Below are 19,973 nucleotides of genomic sequence, written 5' to 3' on the forward strand. Positions count from 1 at the left end.
CACTGTTCTGTTACAATTTCCTGAGCATTGCCACACACCAAGCTTGGAAAATGAGGTGCATTTAGCCAATTTATGGCCTGACATATGCTAATTAACATTAATTACCTGCTTGAATAGTCCATTTAGCACTTATTATTAAAAAGTGGCTTGTCTACAGAAGGGGATTTTCCTTCAGAGTGAGATGTTTTGTTCTAACTTGCTTTTGATGAAGTCAGGTTGGGGTATCCTGTGTTTCTCTGCATGGCTGTACCAGTTTCCTGATGTTCCAGTTGTGTGTGTGGGATACAGTTTTACTGATAGGCACCAGTTCCTTGCCCATGTGTATCTGGCATTTATTAGGCAGCAGCTTAGCTTCCCAAGCAAACTCACATGTTTCCAAGCATTTTCTGCTAGTGGTGGATACAGCTCTTGCTCAGTTGCTTGAGGCAGCAGAGAAAGAGCCATGCTTCTCAGCCTGCCAGGAACTGTAGGGGCATCTGGAGTCCTGTGGTGGTGTGACCCCAGCCCCTTTGGGGTGAAGGAGTAGGAAAAGCTCAGGTGTGCAAGGCTGGAGAAGGGATGTAGGAGTTGCTGGGGCACATTGTGGTGCTCTGCAGGGAGGTCATTTCAACTGTACGTGGATGATGGACTTTAGGGCTCCTGCAGCCCTTGAGAGCAGGCCACTGCTGGAGTGGAGTGCGATCTCCAGCAACAGCAGGAGTCTTGCTGTATTCATCAACTACATTACCTAAGTTATCTCCTGGGCAGTGTGTTGGGTAAGGGTTATCACAGATCGTTGGTCTAAAACCTGTGAGGGGAGTAAGAACAAGAGAAGACTTGTTTAATTTCCAAATACCAATATAAAAAAAAATGAAAATCCATGCCTCAATTCCACATATCCCAGTTTCTCCTTCCTGTCTTGGGAGATTCCAAAGATGTTATGTCCTACTTCACCCTCTTCATCATTCCCACTTGTAACACCAGCTGGAGGGTTGCATGGTGCACTTCCGTGGGAGGTGGAGGTCTGGCTCGTAGCTGTGCCAATTTTGGCTGGAGATACAGTGTAGAGATGATGAGGCTACAGGACTGATGAAAAGCAATGCCAGCATAGTGTGAGGAGTCGGGAATAAGTGAGTGCTTGCATTGGTACTCTGCCTCATCCCTGGTGGGAAATAGCAAGGGAGATGCCTTCCAGTAGGGCTAGAGAAGAGCATTGCTTTTTGCCAGAGTGGTTTCTCCTGGTGCTGTGCTTGGTTGTGAAGTCCAGGAGGAGCTCCTCTTGCCCTGAAAAGCCAAAGTCCTTTCTTTAGGCCACCCACCTTGCATGTTTGCTCAAGGATTGATATGCTTATAATGCTGCTTTGGAGGGAATTTGAGGCAGGTTGGGAGTTAGCAGCATTGATATGTTGTTAATAACTCTGTGTGTGTCCTACCTGTATTTTGCTTACTGGGGCAATTTTCTTTATCTGTATGCTGGTACATATTAAAAATAAAGACTATTTAAATACTTTTTAAAATACCTTCTTAATATTTCACAGACAGAGAAATGCCCTTCAGTGGATTTGTTCTAGTGAAGAAATGCCTTGTGAAAATTAGCTCTTATAACAGACTTGTGCTAACAAATTGAGTGGATTGCTTGCTTTATCACAACATGCTACATACTTCAGAGCTGAATTATGGAATGCCGGGTTCTCACATGAGCATGTTTATTTGGCAAGGTATTATTTTGCTTTTCTTCATTATTTTTCCCCTGATGGTGAAGTTTCTACTCGCTGCATGCAAAGAGAGGCATGAGGACAGTGCATGCTGGTATAGAAGGGTAGAGGCAGCCCACGGGCCATTGTCAGAAAAACTGGTGGAGGAAGAACCACTTGAAGCAAGGAGGATGCCGTGTGGCGCTGACAGCTGGTCTGTCAGGGTCTTTGCAGTGTGTGCCTCCAGTTTTGGGAGTCAGGAGGCTGTGGGTGCAGGGCTCAGCCTGTGCAGCCTGGGGCTGCCATACACCTGAGTGCTGCCTGTGGTCAGGTGCACGTCCCTGGGCTGAGTCATTGGATCACGCCACTTCTGTGTCCCTTCACCCACTGCCCGTGCTGAGGTGAAGGATGGGTCTGTGCTGAAGTCTCCACGCCAAAATCCAGTTGAGAGCTCTGGAATGAGGGCAGGAAGCAGGAGCCATTTTTCTGCTTTGACACCTACTTCTGAGGCTGCCTTCACACTCTGTGTTGTGCTGTGGGTCTGCCTGGGGTCTGCTCGTAACCCAGCCCTCAGCCTTGCAGTGTCTTCAGGCCAGCCTGTCTCCCTATCCCTGGCCTGCTGAGAGCTTTGTCTCTCTCTGGGGAGCAGCGGAGGCCGTGGCACTCCTGGGATTGTGATCAGTGGCTGGGACTCAGTCCTAGAAAAGAGTTTTCGGTAGGTTTGCTGGCTCCTGAGCCATGTGAGCAGAAAAGGCAGGCCTGGGCTGTTTGCCAGGACTTGAACAGGGAGGTAACATCTACTTAACCCAGCCCTAGAGGAGTGGGAGACAGCAGATAAGTCGGAAAACTGATGAGGACAGACGGCAGTGTGCAGTGGGAGGACAGATAGAGAAACACCCAAAAACATCAGGATGTGTCTGCTGGGGCTCCACTCTGCGCCCTGGCTGCTGCGACTGCTCAGTTTGCAGTGGGAATGGAAAAGAGTTTGTGTGGATGTAGGTTTATGACAATGCAGCTTTCATGGGTAGATGAAGTAAAGAGGGCAGGTCTGAGTCTCATCCCTGCTAAAGGCCATGTTAAGGCAGGAGCACACATTTGCATTAGTGCTAGACAGACTCAAGCCAGCAGTGCCAAAAATCCTGATTGCAGCTGAGCCTGAGCCCCGTGTGAGAACTGAGTATGACCAGGGAACATTAGTAAGAGTGTCATACTTAAGTAAGCAAAGCTTTGTTTAAAAATGTATTAATTACCTAGTAATATCTAATACAAGCTGCTCTCCTAGTCTAGACAGTCAGCACCTCTGACTCTGGAGACAGTTTGTCCTGATAACTTAGTGTTTTCTCATGCTGTATCATGTTGGTTTCTTTGTGTTTTCCAAAAGAGGATGCAGAAGAATATATGTATTATTCTAAAGAAATAATTTTAGGACATGGGCCGTATTCCAGGGCCATATTTGTTTTATCTAGAATGTGGACTGAATTGTCTTGATATGTTTTCACATAGCAGTGCTTTTAAATCCTCTGGTATCTGGGTTTTTTTCTCTCCATGCTATCTCTTCAAACACCTATTGCAGCTCTCCAAAGACACATTGTGACCAAGGTTAACCCCACTTTCTTACGTGAAATTTGCAGTGTAAACATACCTTTAAATGTGAGACTTAATCCAGATCAAAATTTTCCGACTTTGTGTGAACCTCAATCTTGTATAAATATATTTGCTAATACTTCACGGAGGATTTATCAGTCTCACGTATTAAGTTCTAGATATGCTTTAGTACATAAAATTTGGCATCTGACAAGTGAGAGCAGTGCTCAAGAATGTCTTATTGTGAATGTTTCACAGGCTCCCATATTATCACCATTTTTGCTGTTTGGTTTTGTGTAGAGAGCAGTGATGTGGTTTCCTGAAAGCCTATAACTTACTGTTTGTTCTGCACAACTGCTCTGGACCTTGACTAATTTTCAGAGAATGTTTTTTTCCAGCAATTTGTACAAGAAGGTGACGCCAGTTCATGTCTTGTCCTGAGATGCTTGTAAGCTGAGACATGTAGAGCTGCTGTCCCTGTTTTTGTGCAACACGATCTATTAAGCCTAAGAGTTTCATTATATGGGGCAGCTCAAAACCATTTGTGTGAGATGTCAGGTTTCAGAGGGAATGATGCTTCTTTAAGTATGCATCAAGACCTACAATGGGAAGCTGCTGACCCTTCTCTGCCTTTTTAGGACAAGAACTTTGGCACTGATAATGATGCTGCCACTGAGGAGCTGTAAAAACTCTGAAGCATTTTTTGAATTCATAGTCTCAGCCATGTATGTGTCCCACATAATTGGGCTACATCTAAAATCTTCGATTTGCAAATGGAAGTCATGTCAGAGCTCTGCATGAATTGGGCCAGAGGTTTCCAGCCTAGCTTGTGCAGCAAAAGCTCCGACCTAGTATTATGACAATCATGATATTGACAATGTGATTTTCACTTCCCATGGCATGTTGAGATTTATTTCCTGCCCCAATGCTCTTGCATCCTGGTTCATGCATGGCTAAAATACTTCTGATTAAAATGTTCTAGAAAGTTTGCATGCTTGGGGTAGGAGAGAAATATTTTATGAGGAACTGTTCTATATAAAGCTATGGGGAAGGGAGCTCTGTACTTAGGAAGGTATTTGAAAATCAATAGTGAGGCCATTTTCCATACAAAAAAGAGGGGAAGTGTGTAGTCCATAAGGTAGTGGCATACGGGCCTGGGAGGAGGAAGGATTCCATGAGCTAGCAGTAGGGTGTAAATCAACCTGATGTATGTTCATAGACATCTGATGTCTACTGGGCCTAGTGGGGTAGCTCAAAGCAGGTGGAAGAAGCATACTGTTTACCTAATTAGAAACATAAATAAAATCTTTCCAACATTCTTCTAAATTAAAATGCATCTGAAGCATATGTCAGATTTCTCACATCCAGGAAAGATCTCTTAAAACCCCGCCGTTCCTCATGAAGGCTGTTTCTAGCCCACTTTCTTCAGGGCTCTGCCAGGTAACAAGTCTTCTTGGTTGGAAGATGGAGTGGGTGTGCATTGGCAGCTGGAGGTACTGGGGTTCTTCCTGAGCGCAACTGTACTGCTTTTTAATCAGAGGGAAAAGGCCTATTGTTTGAGATGATAGACCAGGGAATTGGAATAACAAAAGAAAATTATCCTTGTTGAAATCATTGAAGACAGGATTTCACCTCTGTATTTATTGAGAAGTCAGTGATGGTGGGAAGCAGGGCCTGGGCTGCCATACAGTCAGAGCAGCTTTGTATCTCCAGTGTATTTTAGACACCAAGGAGACAATGATGATGCTAATTGCAAGAGAAACTACTTAACTGCTTTGTATTATGTGTGAAATGAAGGGGGAATAACGCTGATTGAATGACCTATTTTGACTTTCTCAGTACAATATGTTTAATGTTTTAGTCTTTTTCTGGAGAGTGAATTATAATTTTATCAAATCCTGCTGGAAATTAATATGTTGCTGGGCAAAGTTATTTTATCCTTGCAGTTTTAACTGCAAAGTTACATCTTGCCACTTGACTTGGTGGCAGGAGTTTTCTCCTTCAGTTGGAAAGGGCTTTTGCCATGCAACGCAGCGACAGTAGTACTTTTTGTTTTATACAAAGTAGGGACCTGTCAGGAGGAATATAAAATAGGGCACTGAAGTAGTCTAATTTAGAAGGAGAAAGGGCATAAATCTCCACCTCTCTCAGATGACAGAAGGCCAAAGTACAGCAGAAATGTTTCCCTGCTTGTAAAATGCCAGATGCCAAATGTAAAATACCAGAGAGGTTGCGCTGTTAAAGGCACAGCTGTATCTGGCCTCCTTACATGTTTTTCAGACTTATTTTTGATGTGTAAGAGGGTTCTTAGACAACGAAGCAGCTCTGTTAGGGTCTTCTCTGCTTATTGTGCTGTTACAGAAATTGTTTGCTGTTTTGGACTAGTGTCAGGCAGAATAATACTGAATAAGTCCCAGATGAATGTGGGTGGTGAAAAGAGAAAAATAATTTCAAATAAAGAGGGGCATTATCAGCTGAGCAGCCAGTGTTGATCCTATGGTGCTGAAAAATGAAAGCAAGAAAAAGGCTTTTTTTTTTAAAAAAAATGTAAATTTTAGCCGAAAAATCTGTTCTGACCAGAGTTTGGTATTCTACTTAAACTTGCAGCAAATTGGCATTGGTGCAGCAGTGCTGTGAAGTGCTCAGAGGGAGAATAGAACTAGGAACAAGCCTCCAAAACTTGAGAGGATCTTCAGATTCCTTGTCCATTTTGGATAACATGACCTGTAGCGTCACTTGCAGCTGCTGGATTCAAGAGTATAAATAGTGAAAAGAACACTGATTTGGCCAGGATAAAATGTTCATTTTGGGTTTTTCCAACAGCTGTGTCAGGACTTAACCCTGGCAAAAGCTTCTCACGTGTCATTTCTATTCAGGCTTGTACTAAGCATGTGGAATGACAATGTTCTCTAATTGAAAGAAAGAAAAGAGGAAAAAAGTAGTAAATTGAGAAATAGTGTGTATTTGGTGTCTTCTCAGCCTGAAGGAAAAACACTGCTTGAACTGTATGATAGCAGTTGTTTGAGAAATTAAGTATGGATTTCCTTCAATTGTAGTTGAATCATGACATCTTACTAAATTTATCCAGTTTTGAGTGCCTGCTTTCTGGTTTCACATTTTTGTCGGTGGCTGTTGGTTCTGTTTGGTTTAAAAAAAACAAAAAAGCTTTTCATGGCCATAGAGGTGGTATTTTCCTTATTCTTTGCAGGAAACTGTATTGTGCATCAGACCATGAATTCTTCCAGGTGGTTACAGACTTGTGGGGTTTCTCCCTACAAGTACTGCAATGCAGTGGGTAGGTTTGAGCAATGCCAGTGATGGGTCTTCCCCATTTTCTAGGTGCTGCCAGGGAGATTTTGCACAGTTTGACCATGAACTATAGATCACTGGAGTATCTCTGTTGATAGTTCTCACTGTTCAGTTAAGGGCCAAGCAGAAGTACTAAATAAGAACATTCTTTATTTATCCAAAAATCTACACGGAAAAAATGTATCCATATAAAAGTCAAGTGCTTGGGAAGTACAAAATGTCAGAAATGAAGTTGCCTATAATACTTGAAATTACTTCTCCTGCTGGTTGTGACACTCTTATTAGTACGGAGCTCACAGGCTCTATCCACCCCCACTCTCCTTGTTGGGCTGGATCCTCCAAGGGGGTACTCAGGGTCTCAGCTCATCCCCTGTGCACTCTGTGTGGGCCCTGTGCCATAGCTGTTGCACTTGGCTCCAAGTGAAGAAATATGCCCTTGCTGGTGTGCTTGTCTGTGTCATTTGCCTCCTCAGTAACCATAGGCTTCCCTGACAAACACTGTCCCAGCACCATATCTTCTTCTCCCCTCCCCAAGCTCCTTACTATGTTCTCTTATCCCAGTCTCTTCTTCTGTGACTCCCAGTCTTTCTCCATGCATCCCTCCTTCCTTTTCCTGTGATCTTCCATGCCTCTGCCCACCCCACGGGTTTTCGTATCTGTTTCTGCTTGTCCAGCTTGTCTGGTTTTCTTTGTCCAGCTCTCCATTCCACATTTCTGCCCTGCCCTAGGATTGTGTATTTCCTGTGACTTGCTTGCCTATCCTGGACCACTTATCCTGTTTCTAATCCCAGTTTCAGTTCAGGTTTCCAAAGTTGTTAGTGCAGAGGAACAAACAGAGTTTTGTAGTAGGAAGTGTTGGACAATACCAGGTGTAGGTGGGGCTCACAGCACGATCTATAATTTAGAACACTGTTTATATTTTTAACTGATCCACCCTTAGGTAAGCAGTCCTGATGCTGTCAGTGCACAAATCCTTAGTCATTTGGATAATTCTGTTCCTTCTGCTGATACTGGGTACTGAGAGGTTGCTCATTGTGTAAGAGATGGAGGGTCCTGTCTCAGAGAGACTTGAATGTCTTCTCTGTAGCCTGATCTAGATGCCAAACTGCATCTGAGATTCTACAATTCATAGGGTTACTGAGCTGTCCCTGAAGTATTTAATGGTATAGGTAGTAATTTCTCTTATTTCCATGGTGAGGGGATATTCCTTTTTCCTTCCTTATCTGTGAAAAGAGAGGAGACATTCAAGTTACTCACTGAAAAAAACAGAAGGCATGAAAGTGTACAATCCATAGTCATAGCATATTCTGTGTCTTCCAGTAAGGACCCTCTGACTTGGTGCATTTAGAATTGACAATGTAATGATATAGCTGATCTTTTCTGTTATCGCTTCATGGTTTCTTGTACCTTCTGCCTCTGATGCTAACTTCATGCCTGGTCTTTAATGGTCCTGGTAAAGTGTCTTTCACATCTAGGGAAGCTGATGACAGTGTTTTCGTTTTCAGAATTAGGTTGAGAAACTGATACTGAATTGTGGTGCTGGCTAGATCAAGTCGTTTATTGGTGTGAATAACCTTGTATTGACCTATTAAATAGCTTGGGCTTAGAGCGTGTCACCTATGAGTCCCTTGTTCCTTCATGATAAAAGTTCAAAACTTTAAGCAGGTAACAGGGTGTCCTGTCCTCTTTCCATTGCAATATAGTGTAGGCAAACACACATTGCAACAAATAGTGCAAAGGCAAATCTAGCATGCCCTGCTTTTTCCACTGCAAGAGAAATCTGCCACTGCTCTCTGAGCCACTCTGGCAGGGTGGTTGGCTGAGGTTACTTGTGGTGGCTGATGCCTTTCAGGTGCGGTGCTTCAGTTTCCCAGGCTATTGATAACAGCTGTTTAGACACAGCTCTCTGGGTCACGGTGTATGGGCATTTCCTGATAGTTGTGGTGACCTTGGCAGGAGAATTAGAGTGGATGTAATGTTTCCAAGAATTGGAGACGCCTGTGCCATTGAACTGGTGCACATTGCTGAATCAATTACTAGCATTGGTAGGATTTTGCTTTAGGGGAACCTCACAGCTATATCACAGTCTCGTTATTAGTGGCGTATTGTTAATTTGTTTTAATACAGAGGCAGATATTTGCAGGGAGAAGGAACCTCAGTAGTTGGTTTCTGTGAAGTATTTTCCCTATATGCAGCACTGTTGTAGTGCATACCCCAGCACTGTCTCTCACTTAATTTCTTAGGAAATTTTTATTAACTCCTGTGTGGAAATAAATTTGGTATAAGACCATCATCCTCAGGTGAGGAATTGCAGCATGGTGCCCCTGCCTCTTCCAAAGCCATTGATGACAACTGAAACTCTTAACATGAAGATTTTCTAACTTTTTTGTAATTTGTCACTTTGGTGACTCAGTCTACTGTGGCAAAGGCCCCTGGTGAGCTTTTGCAGAAAGCCTTCCCAATGAACCTGTGCAGCCCTTGATTTAAATCCATTGTCACCAGTCTCTCCTACGCCCACTGCTGTCAGTTTACTGTGTTTGTAATGGATTGTCAAAGTGTTGCATTTAATTCAAGTGCTGGCAAAGTTTTCCTCAAAGTGCCTGTGTAGTGTTAAGTCAGTTAGGAGTTACAAATGTAAATATGTTTACAGAGAAAAGAGGAATGCATGAAAGTTGGCATTGCCTAAACAGCCAAAAGCAGTGTGATTTTATGCTAGAGGGACACTGAAAATGTAGGTTGCCAGAGTGTGCTTCCAGAAGTAAAACCCAGCCAGAAGTGCTTGCAGTCCCTGCCTTCAAATGCACTGCCCATCTGCTGTAGCTGCTGACATGGGGGAGAGGGCTCAGGAGTCCGTGGGCATCCTTGTGGAGTTTTATAGGGAAGTTTGAAATGCCACAGAGAAGCGTCGGCTGTATCTGAAGGGCTCCTTGTTTTAGATTCTCCCAGGCAGGAGCCGTACAGCTGGCAATAAAGTGACTCCTGACACCGGAGTTTCATAACTGAAAGTTCAGCATTTTTCACAAGCTGTCTTAATTGGGGTTGTGAGCGTGGGCACACGCACACCCCTCGCACACCCCCCGCACGCCCCCCCAGCACATTGTTTACTTCCTCTGTAAGTTCTGGGACATTCAGTACTAAGGAGCATGATACGCTTGCATAAACACCCCAGCCAGATTTATCTCTCAAGCCTATCTTTCCTTTCCCGTCTTGGAAAGTGATTAATCTGCAGCACACATTTTGTTCTTTGATTGCAGGGCATTATTCTGTAATCATTTACAGTTTTGCAGAGCCACAGCACTGGCTTGATGGAGCATTTCTGTTGTATAGCTGGCGCTGTGGGCTGAAGCTTTAGCTGCATAATGTGGAGGGAGCAGCGTTGTTACCCTGTGTCTCTGTGTCATGTTAAAACTGTTTTCTATTTACATTGTCTGGTTTCTGTGCATTCAGAAACATTGAAATGTACACATTTAAGGTGCAGACAAGTGTCTGCAGCAACACGTGCTGGGGACTGGTTTGTAGGTTTTAGGAACAGCATCACTACTGCAGCATGCTGGCTGCCAGCTGAGGTTTTCCTTTGTATTTATGGAGAGTGGAGGAGTTTAAGTAACTTTTGTTTTCCATGCTGCAAATCATCTATGGAAGCCTGCATTAGTTAGAAATGGGCAACTTATGTAGATACAAGAATTGTACATATTTCTTAGGTCTGTGGAGAACAAAAAAGTGAAGAGATTGAAGATGAATCAAAAAATCTGTCCTGTCTGTACTGCACTGAGGCTTTTCCACATGCCATTTGCTTATTTTGTTTGTTTTCTAGTGTGCAAGGAAAGGAGATGGAAGAGGTAACAACCTTGAATTAACATTTTGTGGGATTGAGATAAGGCTGTTGAGGAGAGTTTTGTTTGATGCAATTCTCCATGCTGTAAACCTCTTCTTTCAGTAGAAAGATATGAAAAGTAGGTAGAAAAGATTCAAAGAAAACCACATAACTTTGGGCTCTGACATAGTGGTAATTTCTTTTTTGCAATATATGTGAACCTTTCTGGCTTACAAAGGCCCTGTAGTGGATGGGCCTGGTCTAGTCACCTGTGCCAGTGAGCATCTTTCTCCAGAGTCTCTCAGAAATCTGGCCCACAGCATGTCAGATAAAGCATTTTTCTGTCACCTTATGACAAACCAAAGTCCTGTAGTTACAAGACAGAGACCACAACAGTGACGTATTGCATGCAGAGACCAGGAAAAACTGAAGGCACTGAAGGTGCAGCGTGTCTGTTAAATGAAATATCCAGAGGATCCTATGCCAGAAGTCAAGACAAAAAAAATCTTCCAACAGCCTTCCTTGTCAGCCTGATTTTGAGGGCAGGACAAAGAAGGGGGGTTTTCTCTGACTGCAAATCCAGCAGTCGTTTTCAACGGGCAGGTGTCAATGGGCTCTGCCTTGGGAATCTGACAGTGCCAGACCAGGGAGAGCAGCAGCTTCACTCCTCCAGCAATGGGCTTTGGAGAAGTAAGAAGAGGCAGCAGAGACCACTGGTAGTGTGGTATTTTAGTTTAAACTCCTGTCCCCTGATTTCTGATGTCTAGAATATCTGATCACAAATGTCCTTTTTCCATCCTAGAAATGTAAATGCCTGAATTCTAAATAAAAGGAAACCTAAAAGCGAGGAGAAGGAGGGCTAAGGATCTTTGGAAGCAGCGGCTGTTTAGGGAAACTACCAAACTGTGAAGGAAATGACAGTTTCAGAGTGTGTGCATGTATGGAGATATCCAACTGCTTGGGTTGTGCTAAAACCCAGGATTAAGGTTCAGTTGGTGCAGCCGACTTTAAGCACTGGTGAGTGAGGGGACACAACTCCAAACAGAAAGCAGAATGAAGTGCAGTGTTGCAGAAGTGCAGCCTTGCAGCACTGGTGCCTGTGCCCTTCTTGTGGTCCAGCTTCAGGACCACTGGGAGCTTCCTCTTACTCCACTTGGATGCATGCCACAGGGTCATGGAGTCAGGGTTCAGCTTCGCTCACCCCAAATCCCTTATCACCTCAAAATGATTTATAACAGTTGTATTTGTTTGTCTTTAACAGCGAGAGATGAACCCCTTTAATCTCTGTTGTTTATATTACTGTTTATACAAAGTACAGCTGCCCACAGAAAGATTTCTAGGACATACTGGCTGCAATACAAAGGAGCTTCACACTGAAAGCTTGAGGCCCCATTCCATGAGGCAGAAAGGAGCCTTTGCCTCAGTGTGGGTTAATTATTTAATAGTCGGCTGAGTAGGCAGGATGATCATGGACGAGGAATGAGGCTGATCAACTGTGTCCAGCGTAACGTTTCATGGTGTAGGAGGGGTTTTGCTTAGCCCTCCAGAAGCATCAGAGCTAATGTCATGGTGAAGTTACAAATCATGCAAAAGGTTTGGGAGGAAAAGAAGCTTTGGGCTTCAACACATTCAATTATGGAAGAATACATGCACTGAAAGCAAGGTCCTCTCAAGTGGAACACGTGCCTCTAAGGGAGGGTTTGGATAAGAGCCAGGTGCTGAGAACATCTGTCAGAACGTCCCAACCATTTGCAGAGCTTCTGCTTGGAGCTCAGTAAAAACTTAGTCTGCTCCTGTGTACAGCCTCCTCTGCTCTGTAACTGTGGGGCTAATGCTTTACCTCCACTCTTGCCTGGTGCAAGGGTGGATGAAAACAAGGTGTGTTTGCTTTCCCAATCTGTGAGATTGGAAAACTCACCAATGGGTGAGTTTAGAAGGTGATGCTCTGGGTTTCAATGCAGAGAGGCCATCTTCCAGATGCAGAGGAGCCACTGGCTCTTTTTCTTGCATCACATCAGCAGAAGACCCTGAACCATGGAAGCATCTCAGAAGGGTGGAAAAGTGTGCATTTTATCCTATTTCAGTGCAACTGAAAAGCATGTGTGGTGTTCTTTACTGAGAAGCTTGTTTTTAGACAGACTAAGATCCACCATTGCCAAGTGCTTCTGTTGTGCACCTGCAGCTTTTGACAGTGATGGCTGCAGTTGGGACAGATCTTTAGAGAGGACGTGTGCTGTGCAAGTAAGATATGTAACAAACCCAGCAGAGACTGGAATAGGCACTCGTATATCTGAGGGACCAGCAGATGACAGGCAGCTCCTCTTTACCACCACCCCCTAGCTAATTGCTGACTTTCAGTCCTTTCTTTTCCCTAAACTGTGAGGCATCAGAGATAAGTCCTGCTTATAGGTCACCCACAAGGGAAACTGGACATTAAATTCTAAACTTCTAACCAGGCTAACATGTTACTTCTTTATTGCATGCTAGAGACTAGTTCTGGTCTTGAAAGCACCTCCTGTGCAATGTAAAACAGGGCCCAGAGAAAGGAAATGAAATCAGAAATAGAGGAAAGTTATTTTAATCATAAATAGCTGTGGTAGGAAGGTAGATGTTTGTATGTGCAATAGTACAGTACCTACTGTGTGTATTTTAGGAGAACCTGAGAATAGCAGCTGCTCTGAAATACTTGACAGTGAAGTCAAATATAGTTTAGGTTTAAAAAAAAAAAAAAGTGGCTGGGGAGGGTGGCTTTGCAGCGTGAAGCCTGTCGATGTTATCTCGGCCGCGTGGCACAGAACAGCCTGTGACTCTGGCACTTGTTTGTGAACGCGCAGTTCCCATAATGGGATACCTCCTGCTCCTGTCTGTGTGGTATTGTGCCTGGTAAATGGGGTAAATGCTCCCCACCTCCCAAATTTCCTCAAGAGCCACAGTTGGATGACAGCTTTGTTTCTCTGAAGGGGCTGTCTTTTCTGAAGTGTTGGTGATTTTGCAGCCAGTGGACCTGTTGAGCTTTATATCTGTAGAGCTCAGAAGAAGCTAAGCTACAGGCACTAAACTAGAACTCTTGCTAATGTGCCAAGGTCGAAAGGATCAAAACCTAAGTTAAACTTGTCCCTGAAATTTGGCTGTGAATCACAAATTCAGGAAGTTGTACATGAAAATCAGTCTGGGCACTGTTTCCTTCTTAAGAGTCCTTTAGTTAAAAATAATGTATTGCGATATAGTTATAAATAATATGGGCTTTTTTTTTTTTCTTCCCCTGTCTAATTAAATTTTTACTCTTGCCACAGTGAAGGGAAAGGGAAAAGATAATAACATGAATCTGGTTGAACAAGTATGTAGCTTGCAGGTTTCAGATAGAGTGTTTGCAGCTGCAGACGATGCTGAACCCTATGCTCATGCATTTAATTGTCAAAATGAAAAGAGGGTGCTCTGGAGGGATCAGCAGTGTTTTCTATGTGTCCATCGTATGGGAACCCTTTTGAAAGCTTACACAAAGTGTTTTTTTCCTGCACTGTCAAAATACAGAAAAAAGGAATTTTTATTTTATGGTGGTGGTTTGTTTGTTTTTTGTTTTTTTTTTTGCTGGTAACTGAGTGGATTTTGTAAAACTATGGTTGAACCATATGCTAGGATGTTATGAGGGACTATGGTGTTCTACTAAAATGACAAGCAGTGGCTACAGATAGCTCTGCCATTATACAGTGTGACACTTTGGTAGGTTTGCTGTGGGTAAATAGTGGATAAAGCTGAATAAATGAACTTTTCTGCATCTTGGTTGTGGCATTGAGGTGCTCTTTGAAAGCCATGTGGGCAACCTGGCCATGGCCTCCTGCCTGCTGAACAGTAGTGAAGGCCAGTAGCCTGGTAAGACAGTACTTACCACAGCTATTGCTGCTGCTGTGTTTACTCCAGGAAAGTTTTGTGTGTTTTGATGCTGAGATTTGTCAGTGACTTCTGGGGCCTTTTAGCAGTGTTCAGGTTTGTGGTGGATTGTAGATGTTATTGGAGAGACCATCTAACTCACTTCTGGGAGGGCAACGATGATGGCCAGTGAAAGCAGTAATTCCAGGAGCCTAAGGGACAACAACAGGCAATAACATGGCTGCCAAACTTTAAGCTTAATCGTGACATCTTTCAGGTGGTGAGAATGTTATTTCCTCAAATGAGGCCATGCTGAAGGATAAAGAAGGATCCTACAAAGCAGAGAAGCTGGCCTGTGTGAGCAGTAGAGCTGGGCACAGGCTCAGAGATTTATTGCGCTGAAATTTTGCTGTCACTTAAAAAAGAAGGAAAAAAAAGCAGCGAGGCAGCTGTGTTATTTCACTGGCAGTGATGCAATGCTGGTGACACACCAGGACAGGAGGAACCAGCACGCTGTGTGACAGCACAGCATGTACATGGTGTCACCCGCGAGTGCCCCACCAGCCAACAGATCCAACCAAGTGCCAGCACGTTGTCTAGGGCTTCATTTTCAAGCCAATATTTATACATAACAGCTGGAAGTATGTTTCTGGGAGTAACATATCATGACTGCACATGTACAATTTCCAAAACACCCCCTTTTGCTCCTCCTGTATTCTGTACTTAAGGGGGTTTTAGACTTTTTCCCTAAATTTTTTTTATTGCAGTGCAGTCAAGGCATTTACTAATTTTTCATTCACCTGTCAACTTCTCTAAAAGAGTGAAAATCTCACAGGAAAACACCATGCTCTGATAAGGTTGTAAACAGCAGAAATCTTGGTATTAATGTTTACTGCATCATCCTGAAGATTTCTGCTGCCCCCAAAAGTTAGTGATGGCACAGTCAAAAAAGAATATTGTAATACTGAAAAGAAAGACCCAAAAAGAAGAAACCTAAGTATTTTTTTAAGAAAAATAATGCAAAAGAGGTGAGGAAGAAAGCTGCTGGTGTATTAAGTGTGTGTGTTTGGTTAAGGAATTGAATGGGTAGCAAATACTTTTCCACGTGTGTGGAAAAAATGAGTTGGCTTTTGCAATAGCATTTTATGGGAAGAAAGATCAAGGGTTCAGGAGCTGAAATACTTATTCATAAAATGCAGGGAGCAAAGACAAGCTACTTGTTGTGCTTCTGCCCATTTGCTCTAAGTCCAATCTAGCTGAATCATTTCTAGGAATGGAGTGGGTAACTGGATTTCCAGCCTCCTCTCTGTCCTTGGCTCCTCTCCTGCATGGCTGCTCCTGATTAGTACTTGTTGTACTGAGCTTTATATGAAGGGTATGTTCCTGTCCACTGCATTGCTAAAGCTTTTACCACCTTGGGATCTATGCACAGTCCACTTGAAACTGGATTAAAGCAGCCAACTTGTTTCACGGAGGTTTTTTAACAGCTATCAGACAGAGGCTGCCCTGGGTAGGATTTTAGTCTGATGCTGGGGAAATGAAAGGCCCTTCCCCATCACTGGTCCATTGCCACACTTTGTGGGTGGTTTCTGACAAAATCAAACCAAACCCAAGCATTTCCCATGGTGCTTGAGGTCTTCCAAAAGGCTGAAGATGGATGGTCTGCCACATGAAGCCGAGCTTGCTGCCGGTGTAGGTTTTATTTGTTCAGTGAATGTGATTTTTTATTTACGTATCTGAAGACATTTGGTGTTAGGCTGCATGGACTGCTTGCCTGAAGGTTTTTGCTGCTTGCTCCCTGTGCCCTGCAAAGCCCAGATGATGTGAGCCCTACTCAGCTGCCAGGATGTGCAGATAGGTGTGTGCCAGGTGTGCACAGCAACCTGGGCTCGGCCTCTGCACTGTCCCGTGCTTGCCTTTGTTTAATCTGGCACCTTCCCAGCTCACCTTAGACATTGCTGTGTGCCTCAGGGTGGTGCGGCTCTGAAAGGCTGCACCACACAGGGTGATGGTTTTCCCCTCTTTCCAGTTCGTGTAATGAGAGGGGGAACTAAAACAGCTGTTCACAACATTTTTAAGAAGTTTTGAGAGCCTTTGTGCTTTCCATGGGTTTCGGGACAGGCTGATGCTGCATATGAAGGCTAAAGTTTGTCTGCCTGTCAGGAGGCAAAGAGGCTGGCCTGGTGCCACACGGGGTGAATTTAGATCTCTCTGGGTAGGAAAAGCAGCTGTGGTTATCTTGGTGATGAATAGAAACTCTTTTGGTTGTTAACTAGCGACTTTTAGTGTTCTGCATTTTTGAACTTTGGTTCTGAAAAAAGCACAATTTGGAGCTTGTGATCTTTTCCTCCCAAAAGAAGGAAGTGTTTGTAGTGGTGGTCTTGATCTAAGGTGCAAATTGTTTTTTAGCAGCAAGTGAAGTAGCTTCCTAGACAGAAAAGGTCCTAGGTAAGACTGTCACCTCTGTGTCCTGCAGTTGTTGTGCATTTAATGAATGTCTTGCGAGAGCTAAAAAAATTCATTAAAAGCAGTTTGTTTACCTAAAGAGAATCTATCTGAAAATGCCATGTCTGAAGGAATTCAGAGCTCTCTAATGATTTAGTGGGGAAAAGTTTTTTCATTTTTTTTGTTTTTAATCTTAAGCATGATTCTCTTTCACCCCTAGCTTTTCTAGCTCTGCACCCATTTGTGTGTGTGCATGGTTATCAGCCCATGTGTGGTTCCAGGTTCCTCGGGGCAGCAGCCTTTCCCTGCCTAATGGCTCTGAAAGGGCTCTGCAGAGCCAGAAAGATCCCGAGGATTTACAGTTACCACCCTGTTTTTAATACATGCCTCTCACTGCCCTGCTGCCAAGGCAGTGCTGTGCCAGGTAGGAGACCACTCTGCTGCTTTGGAGCAGCTGTGGTACCTCGGGGGTGACCTGCAGCCGGTGCCTGGGGGGAAGGATGCTGCCAGGCCAGGCAGAGCAGCTTTAGTCGGGATGCTGCCAACTTTCTGTCTCCTCTGGTGGGATCTCCCCACTTCTGCTAGGGGCAGCCAAAAGAAAAGGATGTGTACTCCTCAGCATGCTGTTGCAAACACAAATAGGGGTGCAGAGAAGGCCAGCTCACTCCTGTATGTAGTGCTCCATTGTGTGGTGTATGAAATAGCCACCCCCATTACCAGTTCCATAGGTGCTTAATTCCCTTGCTGGCTGCCTCCTGGCTAACCCTCTCATATGGGTGTTTTGGCAGTCATAGGTTCAGCAGGGTTAGGGGAGCAATCACTAAAGCTGAGGGTCTGGCTGCCTCTTGCTGCAGGGGGGTTGAATTGCAAGGAGGAGATGGTGATCAGCCTTTAGGGTGTGAGAAGAGAGGCATCTTGGGCTGGCACGCTCCCCATGCAGCTCCTCATGAGGCCAGGTTTCCTCTTCAAAGCCAAGAGAATACTTGTTACTGCTCTTACTGCTCACCATGGTGAACTTGAATCCTTCCCTATTTATAACATATATTAATGTTAAAATTGGTCAAATCAGTGCCAGAATGTTTAGGACGATAAAATGCTAATTGGTGTCTGCTATCTCTTTCCTTTTCATGGGCATAGGTGCCCCACACTGAGCTCCCACAAGAGTGCATGGCCCCTGTATGTGAAACACATCAGTGCTGCTATGCTGGAATTAGGGTGGTTTCTTAGGATGTGAGTGTTCTGTCCACTAGGACTTCTGCAGCTGCATGGGGATACAGTGGTGGGGACTTCCCATCTTCCTCAGGACTCCCATTATCCTGTGAGAAGATGTCTGAGTCAGGAACTATAGAGCCATAAAGGGAAGAGTGTAAATGCATGTGATATTTCAATCTGATAGCATGTCTGTGTTTAAATACCTTTTGGCTGCAAGAACTTGTCTTTCATACCTCATGCTGTCATTTAAAGAAATAAATAGCAAGAGATGGGACTGAATTGTTTTTTAAGTATCTTAAAGCTAGCCAAGATAGAGATGTTTCCAAGACCTCTGGCAAAAAGAAATGAAATTGTTTTAATCTACTGTATTAAGAGGATCAGAGGCAACCTGTCTTTAGGAACCTTCTGCCTCTTTTTCCCCAACCACCTGGGGAAAGCAAGCCTCTTTCTTTAGGAATAAATATTTCTTTACAGTGCTGGGACACAGTTGTCCAGCCTTCTCATCTTTGCCGCCTCCAGTCAGTACTTCAATGAGGGAGTTGTGTTTATTCTTTCCAGCCTGAGAGCCCATTTCAAATTAGTACTGTGTTTCCACATAGAGTCAACTCAGATCCTTTGTTATTATCTCTAATATGTGAAGCAATTAAGATTGTTCAGTATTTTGCAAGGTGGGCAAAATCCAAAGATGTTCCTCTCTCTTCCAGCCTCTTCCACATTGTGCAAGTGGTTTCACTCAGAAGAGGCTGCACGTTTTGGGAGCTTTTCTGACTTCCTTGCATGTTGGGCCAGCAAAATGTTAATCCTAAAGGTTGCAAGGCAACTGCCTATGTGCTTTTGGAAGTGTTGCCATGTATGGGGTGATCCTACCAGGCTGTTTGAAGATGGAGGACATTGACATGGTCTGGTGGGGTGGGATTTACAGCTGTCCTCTCCCTCAGGTGGGTTGTAACAGGGACAATCAAAGCCATGTGACCCAAAGGCTTTGTTCATTGCAGAGTACAGGCAGGTAACACAAAAACCTGAATGTTTCCTTTACAAGATCTTAAAAATTTCATTCTGTTGTAAGCAGTTAGATGTATTCAGAGCAAACAGATGAGAGACTGGGCGTTTTCTGCATAGTTTTCCTGTAGTAAATATTAGAGGGTTGCAATTATCATGGGATCATTGTTTTTGTTGGGATAATTTTCAGCTGCTTCTCCATACCAGGATGAAGATGTATTGATAATTATATTGGTTCGTAATATGTTAGGTGAACTAATTCCTGCTCAACAGAAAAAAATTCAGAATTCATATTTAATGGAATGGTCTTGAGAACAATTTTGTAATCCTTTGTTTATTTTCGGCACTTCTCAGTGGTTAGCTTTATTTACTCTCCAGTAGCCTCTCTCTTTTCTGTGTCTCCAGTGATTATTTTTGTGGGAGGTTGTTTCATTAGCCCAGTGTGTATGGTGGTCATAGTTTGCTACCCAACAGCAGTAACTTGGATTCTAAGCAGGAAAAAGAGAAAATTAATTTGAAATTTCATACTTGTCATTTTTATTTTATCTAAATACTGCTGCAGGATTATGCCAGAGAAGTCTTAAATGTAGCTAATATTCCATATATTTTTGGTTTAATGCAGGTTGTTCTTTTGTGTCTCCTGACTCAGAAAGGAGGGAATGAAAGTTGATTAAATGTCATAATGTGTCATCAGTTTTGTACTACAATTCTGTTTTTTCACAGAAGGGTGAAAAGTTTTGAGGAACAGTATGAACAACTTTCCCAAACAATAAAAGTACATACTGAGATAGATCGATTGATTGATTTTTCATTTACCAGATTTAGGCATCATTTTACAAACTCTTGCTTTAGCATGATAATTGATCCTTCAGAGTCAATGTGGCTGGGCATGGACAGTGGTTTGGGCTGTGCCTTAAGGATGTTAAACATGTTCCCAAAAGCATCTTCTTGAAACAGGAAGGGGAAAGATGAGAGGACATCGGTGGGACAATGGGGCGGTTTTGCAACCAAGCTGGACACGTCTGCACGTGGCCAGTGTTTGTGTAAAGGCAACACAAAAGCTGGCTCAC

General features: G+C 43.6%; 1 protein-coding gene and 1 long non-coding RNA gene across 4 annotated transcripts in view; one reads left to right on the plus strand and one right to left on the minus strand.

The window, feature by feature from the left end:
• The window catches only part of FOXO3 (forkhead box O3), an 88,256-nt gene that overhangs the window by 7,197 nt on the left and 61,086 nt on the right, over positions 1–19,973 (plus strand). Inside the window, exon 1 of one of the 3 annotated variants that reach the window (XM_058834052.1) lies at positions 15,886–15,939. The exons of the other annotated variants lie outside the window; for them this stretch is intronic. Coding sequence (XP_058690035.1) covers positions 15,901–15,939 — 39 coding nt within the window. The 5' untranslated portion in view covers positions 15,886–15,900. Of the gene's footprint in view, positions 1–15,885; positions 15,940–19,973 lie in introns of those variants that run through there. 3 annotated transcript variants of the gene reach the window in all.
• LOC131576921 (uncharacterized) overlaps positions 1–19,973 on the minus strand; it is a 51,755-nt gene that overhangs the window by 5,262 nt on the left and 26,520 nt on the right. The gene's annotated exons all lie outside the window — the stretch shown is intronic.

The sequence above is a fragment of the Poecile atricapillus genome, chromosome 3 (genome assembly GCF_030490865.1).
Source record: "Poecile atricapillus isolate bPoeAtr1 chromosome 3, bPoeAtr1.hap1, whole genome shotgun sequence".
Taxonomy (NCBI): Eukaryota; Metazoa; Chordata; class Aves; order Passeriformes; family Paridae; genus Poecile; species Poecile atricapillus.